Genomic DNA, 23,517 nt, shown 5'->3' on the forward strand with positions numbered 1-23,517 from the left:
CGCACAACACTGATTTGTGAATGATGCAGTGAAATGTCAGGAGCGCCGGGTTAACGGCGGAAAGCCTGCTTACCAAGCCTTTGTGCTTTCCAACCATCGACGGAGCCCCGTCGTTTACAACAGAGACGATTTGACTCACATTCAAACCATTCTTTTCGAAGAACTCTGTCAGCTCGTGGAAGATTATTTTCCCGGTCGTACGCCCGGGCAGAGTAAGCAAACACAGCAGCTCTTCCCGGAATATCTTCCCATCAAAAAATCGTACGAACACAGACAGCTGTTCCATGTCGGTTCGGTCACAGGACGAGTCTATGGCTAGGGATATAGCCTCTGTTTTCTTCAAATCCGTGAGTAGACTGGAAAAACACTCCTCCGCTAAAACCTTTACTCTTCTGGTTGCCGTGTTAGCCGACAGCGGCACCTGCTTTAATAGCTCTACAACCTTTTTTTGTTGTTTTTCATCAGGATTTAAAGCTTCACGAGCCATGTCTATCGCACACCGTTTAATTAACTCGGCATCAGCAAACGGCTTCTTGGCTCTAGCGAGCGTCCAAGAGACGTGCAATGAGGCAGCTGTTGCGCTCTCTTGTGCCGATGTTGTTTTCGACATTGTGGAAACAGAGTGCTTGTATGATGCAAGCAAACCTGCTATCTTTTGTGTGCGCTGGTCGGGTTTCTCTGGATAGTTAGCATTAAAACTGGCAGCATGAATAGAGGTGAAGTGCCGCTTCAGGTTGTCTGATTTGATTACAGCTACATTCTGCATGCAAATCAAACAAGTCGGTTTAGCATTGGCGTGGTCCGGTAAAAAAAAAAAATACTTCTCAGTCCAGTCAGTTTTGAACTGACAGTTCTCCTGGTCTACCTTCCTCTTCTCAGCGAATTCCATCCTGGGTTTGAGTTATCCACGGTCCGTTAGTGTCATGTTGGTCAATCGCTGGGCTGGGATGACAGGCGGCTAGCTGGCGAGATATTGTTTATATGTGTTTGCCGCTATTCCAGGTGGTGACGAGTAAGACAAGCGCGCGAAGCACGTCTTGCATATGCACGCGATAAGGTCAAGGGTCAGGTTTACGAGTGTCGACGGAGGTCAAAATACAAGACATTTCATTAATATGTTATAACAAGTGAATGCCAGTAGATCAGCGCGGGCCATGCATTTGCCTCTCGCGGGCCGCTAATTGGGGTTGGCTGGTATAAAGAGTAAAACACAATAAGTAGTGAACTGTATGGTACATGATGAAAGAGTAATATAAGCGTGTCATCAGAAACAAATTGGATTTGGGAACAGAATTAAGGAACAGAAAGTGACCACTTGGTCAAGTGAAGACACCGCACACACGAAACAACACGCAGGAGGATTTTGCAAGAGGGAGAAATGACACTGAGTGGAAATATGGGAAACTTTGTTCGCTGTGAAACTCACGTTTTGGAGTTTCACATCCATGACTCATCAGTGACATGAAGCAAGTCAGTAAAACGTGTGAGTTTGTGTGAGAAAAGGGAGGAGGGGGGGGGAGCTTATTTCCAATACTAACAGCTTCTGTCCTTGTTAGTCCACTATTCATCTCTCCGTCTGTAAACATGCTGATGCTGCTCCTTCTGCTGCTGTCATCAGTGAGTATACTTCCAATTAAAACATATAGCACTTTATTATGACTTTATGTCATTGCAGTCTCTTTTCTTGTAAACCTCCTGTGTATAACATCAGTGTTTGTTGTGTGACAGCCGGGTGAGTCCCAGGCTCAGCATGTGTCTGGCCAGAAGAAAGACGGCGCGTGTGTTTGCGAGGTGAACTCCAACATGTGGTCATTCCCTGCTGAGGAATACAAAGCCGCGCTGCAGCAGGTTACATCCTGTGAAGAGTCTCTGAACAGCCTGCAGGATCAGGTGAGAAACAGCATCTTTTCACAGTACTCAAGAATAATGAAGGGGGGTAACTTGGATAGTTGGGTTCCAAGATCAAAGTCAATGCAATCAATCAATCAATGTTTATTTATATAGCCCAATATCACAAATGTTACATTTGTCTCAGTGGACAGTGCACTATTCACAGTTTGTACAGAATATCAGTATGACAATACTGATATTCTGTACAAACTGTGAATAATGCAATGGGTTTACAGATGAGAACAGGCAGTTCAAGATTAATTGTATTTATTTAAATAGCAATTTCTTAATTAAGACACTTTATACAAGGATACAACAAACACGGATAAATGATAAAAAGCAACAATATGTTATGTAATCAATTCAGTAAAATGCAAAGAAACTTTAGAACAGAAAGCAGTTATCTGTACAGTAGGAGTACCCAAATGGTGATAAAGAACACTTCAGAATAAACCTTTAACCTGAAGAGTCTCTGCCTGTGTCTCTCCTTCAGGTGGAGCTGTCCAACGAGCGCCTCCCTCAGATCGTGGCTGTGATACAGAACGTGACAGAGCGCCTGGAGCCCCACCGGTACCTGCAGGACCAGGGCCTGTACACAGACCTGGCTGTGCACCAGCTGGGCCAGGAGCTCAGCCGGCTGGAGGGGGACATCGGGGACATCCACAGCCAGCTGAACAACGCCCAGACACAGAAACTCTCCAAAGAGGTACAGCATGGAGGGACACGGAAAATACTGCTGAAGTTACAGTGCAACAATGACCTAAATGACTAACATACTATATTGCATCACCATATTACAATACAATGCAGCAGAGACAAATATCAAATAATATGAATGCTGTAGTATGTTAGCTCTATTTGTCATTTCATGGCATAAAGAAACCTCATCCAGTTTTTTTTAAATTGTATAAATATTAAATATATGTGTGTGTGTGTGTGTGTGTGTGTGTGTGTGTGTGTGTGTGTGTATGTGTATGTGTGTGTGTGTGTGTGTGTGTGTGTGTGTGTGTGTGTGTGTGTGTGTGTGTGTGTGTTAGGTGGGTAAACTGCTTAAAGATGTTGGCAGGATGCAGATTTCGAAAACAGTAAACATGAAGACAGTGAAAGAGAAGCTGCGCTACCTGAAGAACAGTGCTCAGTCCTGCAGGACCATCCCCAAAGACTTCAGAGGTATGTGTGTGTGTGTGTGTGTGTGTGTGTGTGTGTGTGTGTGTGTGTGTGTGTGTGTGTGTGTGTGTGTGTGTGTGTGTGTGTGTGAGTGTGTGTCTGTGTGTAGGTGTGTGTCAAGTCTCTGTGGGGACTTGCTTTCCTTTTGGGAGGTCCCAATCTAGGACTCCTTTGATGTGAAGACTTGGTGCAGTGTAAAGTTAGCGCAGGGTAGAGTGGCTAAACGGCGGTACTACAACTTCTTTGTCGTCATTGGGCCCAAAAATACCTTTTTCCATTGACTTCCTTTAGGAAAGAAACATTTTAAAATAAAAAATAAATGTTAAGTGAGTCAACTGTACAGTACAAACACTTGTATAGCCCTTATTTACATCTTTAGGGTGTAAAAGTTGTCAAATGCGCAAAAAGTCGAATCTAGAGTTATTTTCCCTCTGCAATCGTTTGACTTAGCTGAGACTGGTTAATAAGGGGCTTAAGGAATATGCAAGTGCTAATGTTCTATGGGTCCAAGACCCCCGATGATCAGGGTACTTGATGTACCTCCAGTCAGTCCATATTTGGCCTCATGCACCACTGACTCATATGGAAATTAACTGGGCCCCACCTCCAAAACTGTATCCACTTCTCTTTATATATCCATTGGCACCACTCTCTTCATAAAAACACAACGGCAACCTCAGCCCAGGACTTTTTAAGAATTAAAAGTGATAGGCTGCATGTTGTGTACATTCACCTTCTCATCTCTTTCTGTTTACAGGCCAGGACAGGTACTGCCTGAAGGGCATGATGTCCAACATCAGTGATCCTGTCACGACTAAGATCAGTCCCTATGGTAAGACCATTATCTCCGGCTCGTGGGGCAAACAGGCCCAGAGGGACAGCGAGGGCCAGAAGAACAGCTTCTGGGTTCAGCCTCTGCTCAACAGCCACATCTGGGGCAACACTGTGCGCGTATACCAAACCTACGAAGACTTCATGGCCTCAACCGAGCACAAGGACTTTACCGTCGCTCCGTCTTTCACTCACGCCAACACCATTGACGGTCCCAGTGCGATTCTATACGGCGAGGCGCTGTACTATCACTGCTACCGCTCTGCAGACGTCTGCCGCTACGACCTGAACAGCAACTCCGTCAAGAGGGTGACACTTCCTGGAACAGGCGTGGGTTTCAACAACAAGTTCCCGTACTGTTACTACGACTGCCGTGCCAATAGTGATATTGAGGTGGAGGCAGATGAGACGGGACTCTGGGCTCTGTATGCCACTGTTGGTAACCACGGTAATCTGGTCGTGAGCCGGCTGCTCTGGGACAGCGAGGCTGAGACCCTGAATGTCTCGCAGACGTGGGAGACGAGGATTTTCAAGAAGGCGGTGAGCAACGCCTTCATGGTGTGCGGTGTTCTGTATGCCACTCGCTATGTGGACGATTACCGCGAGGAGGTGTTCTACGCCTTCGACACGGCCACAGGCAGAGAAGACAACTCCCTCTCTCTGCCGCTGGAGAAGGTAGTCAAGGGAGTGGCCAGCCTGAGCTACAACCCCACCAACAAGCAGATCTACATGTACAACGATGGATATCTGCTCGCCTACCAGGCCAGCTTCTCCACTCCATTTGACACGTATAACAGGAAGTAACAGAGCCAGATATTGTCCAAAAATATATATTATATAGGGTTTCTGGTACTCCTTATTGTTGTGATTTGTAGGGCATACAACTTACTTTTTCACTAAATGTTTGTATTATAAAACAGATTGTTGTCGAGCTGTAAAATAAAAAAAACATACAATAATAAAAAATTCTTTCTGTGCGTTGTTTTTAGCAACATTTTGAGTGTGTTCACTCTCAGTTTTACCTGTGGTGAAAATGTTATCTTCTTTAAAACGTTTCCTATTGTCTGAACACTTCTGTTTCTTGCCCTGTTGGAACTAATTTGACTAATGCATCTACATTGTAGGAGTCGGCAGGCCTGTATTAATTATTCGGGCAATTCATCAGACCTACAAATTGACCTAACAGAAGCTATTGAGTCTATGTAAGTGTACTGCCGGGCTCCGATCCATCTGGGTCAGCAAGATCTCACCTCTACTAACTCCTGAAGAACCAGGTTCAATTAACTGCGGTTTCAATTCAGACGACGCACTAAATCCGTTTAAGCGATCCCGTAGGATTCTGGTATCAGTAATGAGGTGTGGCCCTACCTAAGGGTGAGTGTGGCAGTTGTGCAATCTTACCGTGACCTGCTCCATCGAAATCAGTCGCATTGACCCGAAGACACATTTTGAGTTGTATACACTGTTGGAAAGAGGGGATTCCTAGCTTTCTAATGGTATCAGGATTGTTTTTGTTGTACTCCAAATATTAAGCAAAATATGTCACATTATATAATGACTGTCACCGAGTCATCATTTTGAGAAAAAGGCCTTCAAAGTTTCCTCTTCTCTGGAATCCATCGATCTGATTGATTATTAGCGGAGCAAATTATCAAAGTAGTACGGAGGGAAAATATTTTCGTTTGGATTACTGAGGCCTGTACTACGAAGCTTAGCGAGCTAACTTCAGGGAAAACTTTGGGTTTCCGGTCCTACAGTACGACGCTGGTTCTCTTCTTAGCGGGCTAGATCTCCATGCTAACTTATGCTGAACGGCAAACCTGCTCCGGAGCAGGTTAGGTTCCAGGATAAGAGATCAACTCAGTGAAAGCACCGCCTGCTGACCAATCAGAGCTCAGTGTGCGGAGTTTAAAGCTATCAAGTCATATTACAGGATAGAGGAAATACAGAAAAACTGCCATTGCAGGAAAGACGGCCGGCAAAAATCACCGACTGTGTGAACGTGAAAATGAATAGAATATCCCCTCCCATCTTCAGAGCAATCTGACTATTATAACATTAGCGTTAAGAAAGCTTACTTAAATATCTGCCACAACATAAGTAACCGGATCAGAGTAACATTACGTACAGTCCACGGCACTGTGAGTGCAGACGTCGATGTGTCCCATTATCATTCATATCATATCACATCATAATGTATCATATATTTCCTTATCTGAGTCAGCTTCTTGAGCCGTATCTGGCCGTGCAACACTCAGTGTCACATACTGTATGCAGAAGTATTATTTTAAGCAACACATTAAGTTGACGAAACACTCGAGTCAAATGTAATTAAAGTCAGACTTTAGCGCCACCTAACCATTCGCCAAAATGTTTTTAATACCACGGTAACCGGCCAAGCGCAGGGCAAAAAACAATCTTCAAATAAAAGAATGTCACCGGAGGAGTTAAAGGAGAGTGACAGGGAGTATGTATGAGAAGAAGAGGGAGAGAAAGTTTCAGCCACACTGGCTTGATCGATGGAGTTGGCTTCAATATGATGCCAATATAAACAAGGTCTTTTGTCGGCTCTGTACATCAATGCCGACCTATGCTGACAAGTAAGTGAAGAGTAGAACACATATAAAGGTATATTCGCTGTAGGGAAATGTCCCAGCAGTTTAGGATAATGAAGGTTCTAATCTAGGCTATTACATAGCCATTACATGTCTAACTCCTAATGACAGGAAGGCAGAAAGCGCATTATACAAATAATAATACTCATAATAATGATAATAGCAGACATTTTTTAACAATGACCACAATATAATTATTTTAATAAACCAAATATGAACAATTGAGGAAAATGAGGAAGAACTGATGATTAAAATGTTGTAGTACAAGTAGTAATGTAGTTTGTGCATAAATTACTATTGCAACAAATGTGTTCATTTTCTTCATTATTAGTCGATTTTTTGGACGAATGCTCTTGGGCCAGTGGAATTTTACCCTTAATGTCTACCCCTGCAATGACAAAAACAAATAGAGCTAGTGTACACGGTGCAGCTGTATTATCTGGGAAATAGAAGATCAGGATTCGGCAGACAATCAATATCAAATGAATCGGATCATTATTAGCATCAGCACTTGATCACCTTTGTCGACTTGCAGCCTAAATACAAAGATAACTCCACTCCTCTCCTACCACTCTTACCTCAAAGTCAAAGTCAGCTTTATTGTCAATAATTCTACATGTTGTACATCCAGAAATATCGAAATATCGTTTCCCGCAGTCCTACAGTGTGACATATATACATCAAACAAAAAACAAAAAGGGCCTAGATAAACATGGTATACATTAAACAAAACAAAGGGCCTAGATAACCGGGGTATACAGTTTAAAATGTTAATAATATAATTTAAGTGTTCAAAGTACAGTTTCAGTGCAGTAGCAGCGGAGATGGGCAGAAAAGTGAGTTAGGGGGTTTGAGTCCAGGACCATTTGGGGCAGGGGAGAAAGGTCGGAGGCAGGGTGGAGAGTTCAGGGGAGAGATGTCAGAGGGCGGAAGAAATGGAGGGAGGGGAGAGAGTTCAGCATCCTGACCGCCTGGTGGAGGAAACTGTTGCCCAGCCTGGAGGTGCGCGAGCTGAGGCTGAGGAACCTTCTTCCTGAAGGCAGGAGGCTGAAGAGGCTGTTGGAGAGGTGGGTGGAGTCACCCGCAATGCTGAGTGCTTTGCGGGTGAGGCGGGTGTTGTATAAGTCCTGTAGTGAGGGGAGTGAGGCACCGATGATCCTCTGGGCAGAGTTCACAATGCGCTGCAGGCTCTTGCGGTCGGCGGAGGTGCAGCTTCCGAACCACAGCGTGATGCAGCTGCTGAGGATGCTCTCGGTGGCGCCTCGGTAGAAGGACAGCATGATGGGGGGTGATGCTCCGGCTCGCTTGAGCTTCCGGATGAAGTACAGGCGCTGCTGGGCTTTCCTTGCTAGTGCGGTGGTGTTGTTTTTCCAGGTGAGGTCATCAGTGACGGTCACCCCAAGGAATTTGGTGCTGGTCACCTGCGTCACAGCAGCGCCGTTGATGGTCAGGGGGAGAGGGGGTCGACGGTGGGTTCTCCTGAAGTCAACAACTATCTCCTTTGTTTTCTCCAGGTTGAGGAAGAGGTTGTTGTTTTGGCACCACAGGGCCAGCTGGTTCACTTCCTTCCTGTAGTTAGTCTCATCGTTGTTGCTGATGAGACCCACCACAGTAGTGTCGTCTGCAAACTTCACGATGTGGTTGGTGCTGAAGGTGGGTTTGCAGTCGTGGGTCAGCAGAGTGAAGAGAAGGGGGCTGAGCACACATCCTTGGGGGGCCCCCGTGCTCAGTATGAGGGTGTCTGAGGTGTTATTGTTGACCTGTACAGCTTGTGGTCTCTCTGTGAGGAAGTCCAGCAACCAGTTGCAGAGAGAGGGGCTGAGGCCCAGGTCTGTAAGTTTTTGTACAAGCTGCTGGGGGATGATGGTGTTGAATGCTGAGCTGAAGTCTATGAATAGCATTCTGACATAAGGGTCCTTAGCCTTAGTGTTAGTGTCCAGGTGTGTGAGGGCTGGGTGGAGAGCAGAGGAGATTGCATCCTCTGTGGACCGTTTAGCTCGGTAGGCAAACTGAAACGGGTCCAGTGATGGGGGGAGGGTGGATTTGATGTGCTTCATGACCAGCCTTTCGAAGCACTTCATGATGGTGGAAGTTAGTGCGACGGGGCGGTAGTCGTTGAAGCCGGATGGAGATGACTTCTTTGGCACTGGAATGATGGTGGTTTCCTCTAATGAGCCTTGGTAGAACTAGTGTCCGAGTCATATGGTCCAGAACTGACTTAAGACATGGTTCCATGTACAGGAAACTGGAACTTTGAACAGGTGTTTTCATCTTTTCTGCCTGAAGATTCACAAGTTCTTGATCAGGTGTTTGATGTGGGCTGGCATGATCCTTTCTGCAGCGATGAATAAAGAAAACAAAGAAAACATTTTTAATAATAGTAATGATGGTAACAACAATAATATTAGTATAACTATTTATATAGCACTTACACAATTGCAAAGTGATTCTCACAACAAAAATAAAGAACAAAACAATACCAACAATAAAAAAACAAATGATTATAGGAATGTTAAGAGACAAAGAAATGATAAACATTCTGATAGGCCGACTACAAAAGCTAGACTCAATGGCTCTTGATGACATCAATGAGCAGTCCCAATAGATGCTGTTATATAAAAAGAAATATAATAGGTCCAGATTTCTTCTATTTTGTGTTGGATGATTTGTTTTATTGATTGCTGATGGATGTTAAGATGTGTTTTGCAATTATAACAAAAATATGATTATAATTGGAATCAAAAAGATTGCAAATCATAGTTTTAATAAAATCCCTAGCAATATAGGGTTTATTCAACAGCAGTAAAGCATTAAGTTGCTAACATACACTGAACTGTAAAACTTACCACTATTTAGGAAAGGCTCTGATCAGAAGGGTTGACTAGTAGGACAGCGAAGAGGTGGAGGTGGTCTATGTCATGTACAACCATTGGTAGATGTTACACCTGAAAGAAAGATAAGGAAATAAGACAACACAGGATGACTTAAGTAAAAGACCAAATCATGTCAAGCTTTAACCTGAGCCTGTTTTTTCAGTCTTTACAATGCACTGTTGGAAATTACATTGCAAAGGCTAAATTCAAACTCAATATCATAAATAACTGGGTACCTAAGTGCTTTACCTGATCGAACACGTTCCACACGGAGCAGCAACCATCCGGCTCGGCCTTTTGCTGCATATCATCTCCTCCCTCTCCACTGTTTCCAGTAGATTTCTACTATCCAATAAAACTGAAATTCCCCAAAAAATCATATTAAAAAAGTAACATGCAATAACATGCTTTTGGCATTGAAATGGATTAGAATCTCACCTTTTTCCTGGATGTCAGGAAGGCCAGGAAGTCGTTCCCTTCAAGTCCGCAACCAGTCATAGGAGTTCAAATGCAAAGCCTGACTGATGACAAGAGTGGGAGACTTACATTTTACAATTATATTTTGTATTAATACCAGAGCAGTGTGTACATAGGCCCTGTACGACATGCAAAGAACAGATCAAATCCCCTGACAGACTCACACACTTTGGTGTTTCATTTCTTAGCAGCAAAGTAACATTACTCAAAGTCAGTGGCGTTTTTATATGTACAAAAGTGGTGGGGCACAAAAAACTTAGATGTCTATATATAAGCTTCTGCAGTGACATGCAGTGAGGTTCATGGCTGGTGAGGCACTGGCACTGACTCTTCAGGTTTACAAATATTATATTTTGACCGAAACCAAAATATAATATTATTTTCAAAAGCTTTTTTTGTCTGATGCTTCGATTAATTTTAAACAGACAGTTCAACAAAAGGATACCCAAAAAATGTAATTTTATCATTTAAATATTGAATTGTTCTCTCTTAGTAAGATCCCATTTTCAATAAAATTGCGGTCTTACCTTGACTTGAAGATGAAGTCCATTTCTAAAATCCTATGGAGAAACCTCATTGCTTTTTTGCAGCTTACTTCCTGGTTTTAGGACGCGTCCCTGCAGCTCTCTCGTCTCCTCTTCACACAGCACACTTTTCGCGGTACACGTACTTACAGCCAATCAGCTCTGAATGATGTGAGATGACGTATGGTGGGGATGGCAGCTCTGTGCCCCTAAGGACTTCTTTTTTTTGCCACACACATTACATTGAAAAATACTCTGAGCATGCGCAGTGTAGTTTTTACAGTCACCGTTCACTTTGACAGTGACAGTTTGGGCATGGTCAGGTTTTGTCCCACATGGCTCAAAACGGCACTGTAGACACTAATTAGAAGAACACAGACTAATACAGCAATGTACAGACGAATCAGATGATTAAACATGACCTTAAAATATATTTTATATCTTTTTTTATTTCTTTTTTTGCATCTCTTTGCATTTTTTGTAATCATTATGTGTAATACTTTCTGCTGACACTAGGTGGGGCTGTGCCCCACCTGCCCCTAATGACCAGTCGCCACTGCTCAAAGTATATGTCGGACCCAACTCATTTACAGTATGTTTTGCATCTCCTCAACAATGGTCTGTATCATTGAGTAGAAAAAAACTGTCCTTACAATTTCAGGTAGATTAACACACATTTGTAAGAAAAGTTTACAATGAAGCACCCTCTTTGTATTAAGCGAGCTGCCACAGAAAGTACAGCTTAACATGCTAACCTTTGGTAGAGTGAGCTACAGTTAGCTAACTTCATGTTCAACACAAAACCTCTAATGGCATTACATTGACGATTTTAAACAAAACTTAACTCTCTCAACTTGTAAGATAACGTTAAGTTGACTTACCCTTAAATAACTACGTCACGTTTTTCAGGGGAAACACAAACTGCAAAAAACGTTAGCTGCTAACTGTTGTTAGCTAAGAAAGCTAGCTCTTGTTAAGGGAAGTAACAATAGCCTCCTAGCAAATGTAAGGTTAAGTTAACATTAACGTAACGTTGTAAGAAAGCAAAACGAACCTTCGAGAAAGCTTTTACTCTCAGACTTGGTGAAATTGTGTAGTGTTGCTTACCTCCAGAAGGACTTTTATGGCGCATTTCCACTGCAGGGCCTCGCACGGCTTAGTACGGTATAGTTAGGCCTTGGTAGGCCAGGCTCACTTTATGCTGCGTTTCCATTACAGTTTAGGAACTGGGGTAGTAACTATAGTAACGCAGTGACGTCATCTTCGATGCGAAACACAAAACCAACATCAGCCGTTAGCTGTTAGCCCTCAGAGCTCACAGCTCCTCATATCTGTTCAGAAACTAGACAAAGGTTAAACAAGTACAAACCACAGACTGTCTGTGTCATGGTGAATACAGTCGCTGGTTTATTTATGTCTGTATAGGCCGTTGTTGTGAGTGTGGACGGTCGGAGCATATACAACGTTAGCTTAGCCGATCTCCATTTAGAAAACACGCATTTTAAAAGGTTTTCCGCCTGCCGTCTGTCTGCAGACTTGTCAAAGCATTAATTCATGGTTTTTACTAACCGGTATCAGTATGTTGTTACTTCGGCATCATTTCGAAACGTGTATTACAATTAAATCACGGTCAAATATGTTCACTTTGTTGGAGTTGCCAGCGATTCTCTCACTAGTTTAGCATACTCAGCCCGGTTGTTGGCCCGGAAAGAACCTCAATTTTGGAGAGCCAGAAAACTATGAAAAAGTACCCGTCACAGAAAAGCTCAACTGATCTTCACTCCCCGACCGTTAGTGCCAGTCAAAACCATGTTTTATACCGCTTTGTTTCAACCACTGCCGTCTCGCCGTTCCCCCGTGTCCCGCCCTCTCTGTCTGTCTGTGTCTGTTTCAGTTTCGCCAGCAAGACTGCTGGTAGACCAGCATAAATACCCAACCCAGTCTCACGGCATTTCGTGTTATAGTCACGACATTTAATCTATTGATTCGTGTTCACCAACACGATTTTCCCCTTTTTTTCGTGTCACACAGAACGATTTTAAAAGCAATGTATTTCTATTGGTAGTGTGTTTCGTGCCTGCAACACCTCTTTGTGTCCGGTCGGGTCTTGGAAGACCTGCTGTGGGGTTCATAAAAACATCTTCTTACTCAATATCAAGCCACGATTATTGTTTTTATTTTAAATTGTATAATGTCTGACTTTCTTTGTCGTCTGTGAGGAAAATAAATGGGGCTCAGAGCCTCAGGATAATGAAATCTAATTACGTTTCGCTAGAAACCTATTTTCTCCCACATTACGTTTGTTTTGCATGTAACTCAAATACGTTTATGTTCTATATATTTGCCATTTCTTTTCTAGCTTATAATAATGATAATAGTAATTTATTAATATAATTTTAGAGCAAACTTATTTTCGCGCTGGCGGCTCACTGTTCAGTTGACCAAATCCGTTATTATGCTGGTTAATGGGTAAATAATCACAATATTGTTTGTAGTCGTTTCATGTGTTAACTACACACTTTTAAATTGTTATCATCCAAAAAGCCTCTTTCGCTGGTACATGAAGGCACTGTGGGTTATTCAAAACCATTCTATTTATTCTAACGTAAATTACATGCCAGTGTTTTATCTTTTTATTTAGCGATTGTTATTGCATGTTTAACTGGGAATGTTTTCATGTGGAACCGGAAGTACGTCACTTGACTTTGTCTTCTTCGTCCCTTTTACGTTCCAGACAATGCATGGCTCAGCGTAACAGACAGAACAGCGACCCCAGGTGTGTCTACATTGGAATTACATCTTCATTACTGAAGGAAAAATACTTTACCTAGTGTTTGTTAACTGGGTTTTTAATGCAGTTGGCTTTTCTTAATGGTTAAAATATTGCTATGAGTTATATCTGAAGCAAATTATGTTTCTGAAGATGTGTAGTCGATTCCACCCTTCAATGTAGCATAAATGTGAACTCTCATTACAGGAACAGCCTTCTCTTAAACAAACCTTCACCATTTTCTAGAAATAATTCTGGCTGTTAAAGGATATACTATGTAAAACAACAGCAATACTTGTTCTGACAGAAGATAAAACAAATACATAATTAAACAGTGTGCTTTTATTCAGTCATAATGTTTACATCAACAACAAACAAACCATTACACTTTACAATGCACATTTTTGCCTGGAACATCAACCTTTAACCTGTCAAGATAGGAAAAGTCGGCTGAGGATGCCGGCATCCTAGTGTAGTGGAAGAGGCTAATCTTCAATCAATCAATCAATCAATGTTTATTTATATAGCCCAATATCACAAATGTTACATTTGTCTCAGTGGACTTCACAGTTTGTACAGAATATCAGTATGACAATACGACACCCTCTGTCCTTAGACCCTCACATCGTACAAGGAAAAACTTCTAGAGAAAACCCACAGTAATCTTGCTTCTCATCATCAGAGGAGTCAGTGTCATCAAGGGTGAGACAGATCTCCCCATCCCACACTTCCTCCTCTCCTTCATTGTCTTCCTGCTGTAGGGCAGTGGGGTCCATCAAAACATTCCTGCATATAAAAGCATTATTTATTGTCATGGTTAGTATCCAGGTTCTTAGTCTTTATGTACTGACAGCATTGGAAAGTTTCACATTAGACAAATCTAAATTGTTTAAATACCTTCAAGGTAATATTAACCTCTTAAGGACGACGGTCCCCCCATTGGACCCCTCCCACCGTTTTTTTTTTCGAGACAATGTCTCGGGCTTCTTAACATTTATGAAACTATTAATGTGTAGCACCAGATTAACGGGAAGAATCTCAACTAACTGAAGATATGAACCATTTTTACCAAAAGAAAACACAAGGGTAATACCCAACCTGGTCTCACCAGAATGCGTGACTCCACCATGACTCCTTAACACCGCAGTGGTGGTGGAGTCACAAACTTTGCTACATTTACGTGTCTGCACCACGCAAACAACCCCAATGTAAAGTGAATGAGGCTCCTTTGTCGTGGTGCACACACTAGGGATGTGCATCTCCATCACTGAGGCCGATGCGATGCGCATCTCGATACGTTGCCAACGATACGATACATTAACGATACATTTGAAACACCAGGCGTTGCGATACAGTTCGATACGATTTGATTCAACATTATGCGATACGGGGCGATACGATGCGATTCAACACGATGCAAAATAATGATACTTCAATATGGTACGACAGAGGATTTAGTTTTATTCCTTATATGCAGCAAATCATACATTAACAAAAAGGTGCTTTACATATTTGGTTCTCTCTACTAGTACTGCACATCCCATTATGCTGTTTCTTTTTTACCTTTTTTACCTTAAAAAACTCTCCCGAGTACAGTACAATTGTATAACACCTCACAGTTAAACAATTTAAGGATGCATTGCCCATGATTAACAATGTGCAAATAACAACTACCATAGTGCAATGCCCATACAACTGCCAGCCTGATGTGCTTAACACTCATTCATAGGTGAGCTCACCAGTGAGCAGAAAGCAGTGGTTTCTATATGAACAATAACAAATACAAATAACCTTTCACAAACAGGTATTTCATAACTGCTTACAATTGTAAGGAAGACATTTAAACTATTATTGGCAGTCACAGGCTGCTGTAAACTAAACACCACTCTCTCTGACATTACACCTCACTGAGTGATTGAACTCATATGTCTTACTTTCAGGTTTCTCTTTTCAGCCGCAGACCCCATGTCGCCTCTTTATGTGCCTCGCTAAGTTCCTCGTACTACTTGTGTACTTTAAAGCGGCACGGCATCGTTTACAATTTGCGAGCGATTTTTCAAGTTGTCCGTCTTTCTTGAAAAATCTGAATTGTTGCCAAACGTTTGATTTGTAGGTATTTTTCGGTGCGCTGTGTATCTCTTTCTCCTCGACTTCCATGTTTGTTGTAGAGATGGGCGAGTCCTGATTCATCCGGATCATTAACCCGGATCCTAGAAATGAGCTGGTCGTGACGAGTCTCCCTTCTCCATTAACCCGAGTCCTTGAGTCCCACACTTGGTGTGACGTACAAATTAAAACTATAAATTGCGTCACTCGCTACTCTCTTTATAACATGTAAAATCACATTACAACGTACCCCAGTCCATCTGCCTACCCTTTAGCAAGTATACAGGATAGCTGCCAGAAGTTATCGTTTGGCTCAGGGGAGGGGACGCGGATCAGTGAAACTTCCTGCAGACTCGTGGGGACTCAGAGGAGCCGACGGCTCCTAACCGTAATAGCATAGCAGATCCAGATATCCATACTCGTCATGTGCACGAGCATAGCCCCTCCTCCAGCACCCGGCTCCCGCGCTATCAACAGCAGACTCGCAGACTCGCAGACTCGCAGACTCGCAGATTCGCAGATTCGCAAATCCTGACTCGCTGCAACACACAGCGGATCAGACTCGTGCGGACTCGGAGCCGTAACCATATAGCAGCAGATCCAGAGATCCAGCAGACTCGTCGTCATGCACGAGTCCACAGCAGACTCAGATTCGCCAAATCGCAAAATAACCCTTTTTTTTTGTGATCAACATTTTTTATTAAAGCAAAATACACTGTGTAGCGGAGGTTAATATAACGTCAGTTTAATAGATAGATAGATAGATAGTACTTTATTGATCCCAAATTGGGAAATTGTTGTTACAGCAGCATAAAAGGCATTTTACAATAAAACAAAACTACAAAATATACAAGAATAGAAAGGAAAAATAAAATAAAATATAAAATATAAAATATACATGTCGAAATAGAAAATATACATGCAGATATTATATATATATATATATATATATATACAAATATATATATATATATTCAAAATATATGGAATAATAATATGCTCGTGAAATGCATCAACTTTTCGGTTTCACCGATAGGATTTCTACGGTCTTGGTGATGCTGACTCATATGACTCAAATGACTCGTATGATCCGGATCTCTTCAATGACTGACTCAGAAGACCCTGAGTCCGTAAAAGGATCCGGATTTGCCATCTCTAGTTTGTTGATAACTGAGACTCTCGGCCTCCGTAGTGCGGAGCAAAGATGGTCTCTGCTGAGTGCTGACAGGATGAGAGGATATTATATTAATGAATCGTTTTTTTACCGATGCAAAGACGCTACAATCGATGCATCGCGAGTTCAACCCAAACTGTAGCCGATGTGCACTCTTTCAACCGGTGCACTCGCATCTTGAACGTTTATGCCGGTGCACCGATGCGAATCGGTGAATCTTAACATCCCTAGCACACACGCATTTCTACAATGTCCAACATTGAGCTTTTATTCTATAAAACGTTTTTAAAATCTACTTTATAGCTTGTAGTAACTCACGGGAGGCTTCTTTTATTTTATTTGTATTCATAATAATTTTTATTTTTCGTCAGAATGTATTATGGTGCATTATTCACCAATTTTTGTTCTCAAGAAACAGTGCATTGTGTGTAATACAACTGTGATTTTTATTAAATGAGTTAGTTTTTAAGGAAGGCCAGAGCTTCAGCTGTGTCAAATAGATTGTTCCCTTTAGTTAACGTTATTTAAAAGATAATTATATTCCTATTTGATCAAGTCCCCTTTATTGTATTACGGACGCAAAGAGCAATGTGAGCGTCCATTCCCATTGGATAACGGAGGATTTTACACCCGGAAGTAAGTATTCTCCTTACTGTCGATTGATTTTATTTACAGTGATATCTGCACTACTCAACTCAAAAACACCAGATTATCCTTGTTAATTACACAACATTGATTGGTTTAAATTGTGTAGAATGCTTTTGTATTTACCCCTTTCGATTCGGAGAAACAAATATTTTTTCGTAGCGTGTGGATGGCAGAAGACACTACACTACCCAGAATCCTCAGCTATGGGACTACAACATGTGCTTAGAACGTGTCCTACCCCCCCCCCCCCCCCCCATTAGGTCACAGGCTCCTCCAACAGTGCAACACAATAAAGCAGATACACAGACAAAATAGTGCAAGTAAATACAAAAAGAAGAATAGTAAAATAGTAAAAAGTGAAATAGTGCAATAAGAGTCTATATACAAGTGATTGGAATATGATATATTAGATAAATAATTTCTAAGTAGCAGCCAGATGAATGTTATGGATGTTCTTTCAAAGTTCAGGTGTTTAATAGTCTTATGGCCTGTGGGATGAAACTGTCCCTGAGTCTGGTGGTTTTAGTCCGGATGCTGCGGTACCGCCTGCCAGACGGCAGCAGACAGAACAGTTTGTGGCTGGAGTGTGGGGGTCTTTTATAATCCTGAGGGCTTTCTTTAAGGTTAACCTGGTATTTTTACTCCACTACATTTATTTTAGTTACTTTACAGATTTGGATTAATGATGTGAAATATAAACAACCCTTAAATCAGACTTTAGTTACACCTGAGTAAAATTCAGTGAATTCAGCCAACAATCAGGCGAGATATTTGGTAGTGGGTGCTTGAGAAGACTAAATATTTATCTGCAGATCCCTATAAAGCATATTCATTACTCGTTATTCTCTACTAATAGTTAATTAAAAACTGTATATAATGGCTATTTTGCACATCCCTTTCAAGATTTCAAGATTTTCTAAGGTTTATTGACATATCATATACACAACTACGGTGTAGTTATGCAATGAATGAAACACTTGGGTCACAGGTTCCTCAACAGTGCATTACAAGACATCTATCGATATCTGTGTACCTCCACCATTAAACATATTCTGCACATTTCTTATACTATCTACATACATCTTATAAGAGTATAATTAATATGTATAATATCAGTTAAAATAAGTGCTTCAACATAGTTAACATTGCAGGAAAGTTGATTGTCAAGTTCCAAAACAAACCATGCAATATATTAGACATTAAGTACTTTGTCAGGCTTAATATCTGTAGATACCCCCAAAGCTTTTTTCTTATTTAAAAGAAGACCTTAACCTAAAGTATTCTTTAATGTTTAAATAAAGCCTTATTAGTTTGTCTGTTTTGCACATGCTCCTATCAGGCACTAAACTGTTTTATTGTAGAGATCACTTACAGTATCTTCTTGATATTTTCTATTCTATATTATTTATATCATTGACCTTCCACTTTCCCACTATATTAAGAGTATGTACTCTTAATATTTAAATGTTTTCATCAAATATAACACATTCAAAAGTGCTTTACAAAAATGAAAGACATTAAGAAAAAGGCATTTTAAAACAGTCATTAAAAAGCAACACAATCTACCTGCATTGCAATTACTCTAAACGTGTAATAACGTGCTTTAACCAGTAGGAGGTGCGGGTTAAAAAGCTGTCAAGTTTACAGTGTTAACAAAATCAAATATACTGCTGTTTCTGGTTTAGTTTACGACGGATATATTCTGTTATTGTTTTGATATTTGTAACACAAAAGCGATGTAAAAAACCCACAGCAACACAGAAAAGATGGTCTTAACATGACCCAGCGGTCTAGTAGTTAATAAAAAACAATAATATCAAAACAAATTATTACTACTAACTTTATTGTGAAATTAAAACAGAACGGTAAAAGAATAGTTTCCGGTCTATTCTGAGGCCCGATCTCTGTAGATAAATAAAGAACTACGACAGATGTGTAATGTTTAATGCAGCCAAACCATTCATTACAATGCATTCATGTGATGACTTTCAAAGAGTAAAGCAAGCACTGCTGAATAAAGTATGATTTTATCTTTTACGAAACGTTTTTTTCATATGGAATGCAGTTGAAGGTCAACCAATCACAGAGCTTGAGGCAAAGCGGAATAATAGCTGAGGATTCTGGGTAGTGTAGTGTCTTCGGCCATCCTAAACTCTGAACAAATATTTGTTTCTCCGAATAGAAGGGGAAAATTACAAAAGCATTGTACACAATTTAAACCAATCAATGTTGTGTAATTAACAAGGATAATCTGGTGTTTTTGAGTCGATGAATAGTGCAGATATCACTGTAAAATCAATCGACAGTAAGGAGAATACTTACTTCCGGGTGTAAAATCCTCCGTTATCCAATGGGAATGGACGCTCACATTGCTCTCTGCGTCCGTAATACAATAAAGGGGAAATGATCAAATAGGAATATAATTATCTTTTAAATAACGTTAACTAAAGGGAACACTCTATTTGACACAGCTGAAGCTCTGGCCTTCCTTAAAAACTAACTAATTTAATAAAAATCACAGTTGTATTACACACAATGCACTGTTTTTTGAGAACAAAAATTCGTAACTAATGCGCCATAATACATTCTGACGAAAAATAAAAATGATTATGAATACAAATAAAATAAAAGAAGCCTCCCGTGAGTTACTACAAGCTATAAAGTAGATTTTACAAACGTTTTATAGAATAAAAGCTCACTGCTGGACGTTGTAGAAATGCGTGTGTGCACCACGACAAAGGAGCCTCATTCACTTTACATTGGGGTTGTTTGCGTGGTGCAGACACATAAATGTAGCAAAGTTCGTGACTCCACCACGCACTGCGGTGTTAAGGAGTTGTAGTGGAGTCACGCATTCTGGTGAGACCAGGTTGGTAATACCAAGCCTCTGAATTAGCACTAAGCGAAAAAATGCTAACGCACCCCTAACCCTAGCACACAACTCAAGATAAAGATACCCTTATTACTTATCGTAGCTGCACATACAATATATCCGATTAAAGCTGAGACTCCACAGATTATTTAGTTATAGTATCATCACTGAGCGATCCGAACTTGCGACAGGGGAAGCAAACACAGACATCACAACACATACCTTTACGGAGCTTTTACGGGAGATCGTCTCACCGTAGCTGTCAATCTGATCAAAAGACGTGTTCAATGGTATTAAAACGGAAGAAAAAGGCTACAACTGTTGATCCATAGGTTAATAATATCTGTGCCTTTGAAACAATTATTTATAATCCATAATAACGAAAAAGTTAGCTGCTAATGGTAGCCACCAGAGTGTATGCAGCTTCCGGTTTTGGTCACGCGTCACTCTCACTCCTTATTTGTTAACGTGTTGGTGTGTATAGAACTTTCCCTCGATTCCATTGGCTCTAGCGGTTATAAAGAGATTTAATTCATCAAAATCGACCAAGGGGGGCCAGAGATAGGTCAAATCCACCCCAGAAGTGGTTTATTTTGGCTAAATCTCTCTAAAAAGGTCAAATTTAACTTGTTTTGCATCAATCTTGATAAAGGGTACTTATTATGTTGTACTTTGGATTCCTAAAGCTTCTAGTCTACTAACCCATCATCCAAGGGTAGTTTTCTCTATAAGTAAAAAAGAATTTTTGGACGGACACTATAATTTACAGTTTTTTACTATGTAAAATCTGAATTTTCTTTAAAATAAAAAACATCTACAGTATATTGATTCTGACTTTTCTACATCCAACTCACAGGTTTATCATTACTTTGAGAATAAAGATTAATTTAACCCTTTTAGAAGGGAAGATATGGTCATTTGTTCTGGGAATGTCATTTTCGAGCCTGAGACCTGAAAAACAGGCTCAGTGCTTAACAGGTTAAGGAATGTTGAAGTAAACATTACATTAACTTGCATAAATGTAAAAAACAAAAACATATCAAGAGTACTAAAATCTTCATTTAACACCATATATAATGTGTATAATAAGTGTCTGTTTTTGTTGTTCCACAGATACATCCATGATGAGCCCTTTTGAGCACCACTCCTCGTCCAAGACCTTTTAGGTTCTGCTCGGTTATTCTGTATGAATGTTTTTATATTTTCCATTTATTTGAATAAATGACTGAATAAAAGTACACTGTTTAATTATGTATTTGTTTTTATCTTGTCAGAACAAGTATTGCTGTTGTTTTACATAGTATATCCTTTTAACAGCCAGAATTATTTCTAGAAAATGGTGAAGGTTTGTTTAAGAGAAGGCTGTTCCTGTAATGAGAGTTCACATTTATGCTACATTCAACCCGGTATCACGGCAAGACATAACTTGCAAGGCATAACTAGGGCCAAAAGGGTGGGTGGAGGGTCTGGGCTGAGAGCCCGGGGGCACGGCAGAGAACCAGGAAGGGGTCTCGGGCGGACGGCCCGGGGCAAGGCAGAGTTCGAAGAAGGGGTCTCGGGCGGACGGCCCGGGGGCAAGGCAGAGTTCGAAGAAGGGGTCTAAAATTAATATATTGATTCGTGTTCACCAACACGATTTCGCCATTTTTTTCGTGTCACACAGAACGATTTTAAAAGCAATGTAAATAATAACAAATTAGAAGGAAAAAGACATTTAAAAAAAATACAGATTTAAGTATTCTGACACAGAACGATTTTAGAAGCAATGTATTTATATTGGTAGTATGTTTCGTGCCTGCACCAAATAATAACAAATTAGAAGGAAAAAAAGATGACATAAAATACAGATTTTAGTATTCTGAGGCTCTGAGCTACATTTCTTTTCCTCACTGACGGCAAAAAAACTCAGACATTATACAATTTAAAATAAAAGGGATAGGGTTAGGCTTAGGATAAGATATTGAGTAAGAACATGTTTTTATGAACCACACAGCTTCTGGTCTTCCAAGACCCGACCGGACAAAAAGACGTGTTGCAGGCACGAAACATACTACCAATCGAAATACATTGCATTTAAAATCGTTCTGTCTATTTCACAAAACTTGTAATACAAAAATCAATTGCCTTATTGTAAGTAATTAACTGGAGACATTTCTAGCTGATATCTTTAAGTTAAAAAAATGACCCTATTCACCTGGGGTGTCTCGCCTTAAAGAGTCTCGAATCAACTTTGTATACTTTATTTTTGCAAAAACAGATAATTAACATCTGGAGCTCTTTTAATGTCCTTTTTGATTATTGTTACACCAGGTCTTGTCAAAACCTTTAATATAGCAACGTCGTTAGCCCAGTAAGCACTGTGTCAATGGCTTGTTTAGTGTAAATAAAACCACTATGAACAAAAGCTAGTGATTCATATTAGGCTAGCAAGAACGTGTTTACAATTGCAATCTTATACGGGTAGTCTGCTACATTCATTGTAGCTGGCATAACAAAAATGTTTTCCCGAGCAAACCCATGTCTAGCTCCGTTGGTTAGCTCGGTAGCATACACGCTACGCCAGCTATAATGTAATTACGTTTCGCTGACCGTAAGGTAAATCACCCGGAGTATACTGTCTATGAGTATTTCGTGTGTGAATGCAGGCATTCTCCTGCTATGAGATACATGTATGTAAGGCCATCTGCTGATATTAGAGTTGATATATGGAAACGCTAGCAACTTAGTTAGCACAGTTTACACATTTAAACAGTCTTGTTTGATAAATACACAAATAACAATGCAAACTTACAGGTTGTGTACCCGAATCTTCCCCTGCTCCAAACGGTCCAAACAAACTGGGAATAGCATCGTCCTTCAGTTTCAAATGCTGTGCATATCCGGCCTCAAACTGGGCAATGTTTTGGAAGCTTTCGTCTGTGAAATGCCGCGCACACAGTAACGTTCTTCGAACCTCTGAAGGAACAGTGTTAAAAAGAAATTTCAACCACTATCGTGGTTCTTCAGTCGGTAGGACAAACAGCTCAGATTTCTCCTCACATTTCAGGAAACAGGTCCTTGGCATTGGCATGACTGGATCGATTGTGAACTGAACCAGAGCTTCCAACAGTAAATGTTAGGCTGGCAGAGGGTGCGGCCAGCGCCGCTGGGTGTGGCCATAGCTCTTCCGGATTGGCCCATTTTGTTCCGGGTACCGCATGACATCATGTGGTAACCGGAAGAATCAAATGGACAGTGACGTATCTCCAACGAGGCGTTTTGGGGAGGTATTTTCTGTGTTAGAGTTGTACTCGCTACAGGGTGTACTTTGAGGGTTTTGACTCTGCACACCGTTTACATGCATAAAAACCTTCATAATACACAAGGGGACGGGTAATAACCGGAAAAGCATGACATGGGCCCTTTAAAAATAAAATAATACTTTATTCCGAGTGTGCTTGCTTTTCTCTTTGAAAGTCATCACATAACGGCATTGTAATACACGGTTCGGCTGCATTAAATATTACATATCTGCCGTAGTTCTCTATTTATAGAGCCCTGATGAGAAGACTTCTAGACAAACAGGAAGAA

At 40.9% G+C, this 23,517-nt stretch overlaps 1 protein-coding gene across 1 annotated transcript; it reads left to right on the plus strand.

Moving 5' to 3' along the window:
- The first annotated feature begins 1,501 nt into the window (after positions 1-1,501).
- Positions 1,502-4,848, plus strand: LOC117475834 (olfactomedin-like). The gene is made up of 5 exons (XM_034122207.1): positions 1,502-1,617; positions 1,729-1,890; positions 2,384-2,596; positions 2,928-3,060; positions 3,815-4,848. The coding sequence occupies exons 1-5, from the start codon at positions 1,585-1,587 to the stop codon at positions 4,690-4,692; spliced, it is 1,419 nt and encodes a 472-aa protein (XP_033978098.1). The 5' UTR covers positions 1,502-1,584; the 3' UTR covers positions 4,693-4,848.
- Positions 4,849-23,517: the final 18,669 nt, after the last annotated feature.

Source organism: Trematomus bernacchii, unplaced genomic scaffold, assembly GCF_902827165.1.
Source record: "Trematomus bernacchii unplaced genomic scaffold, fTreBer1.1, whole genome shotgun sequence".
Lineage (NCBI taxonomy): Eukaryota > Metazoa > Chordata > Actinopteri > Perciformes > Nototheniidae > Trematomus > Trematomus bernacchii.

Excerpts from the sequence above, each read along its gene's own strand:
- LOC117475834 (XM_034122207.1), top strand. The coding sequence starts at position 1,585 with ATGCTGATGCTGCTCCTTCTGCTGCTGTCATCA. Across the intron at positions 1,618-1,728 it reads TCCTTCTGCTGCTGTCATCA|CCGGGTGAGTCCCAGGCTCA; the intron begins GTGAGTATACTT and ends GTTGTGTGACAG. Across the intron at positions 3,061-3,814 it reads CATCCCCAAAGACTTCAGAG|GCCAGGACAGGTACTGCCTG; the intron begins GTATGTGTGTGT and ends TTCTGTTTACAG.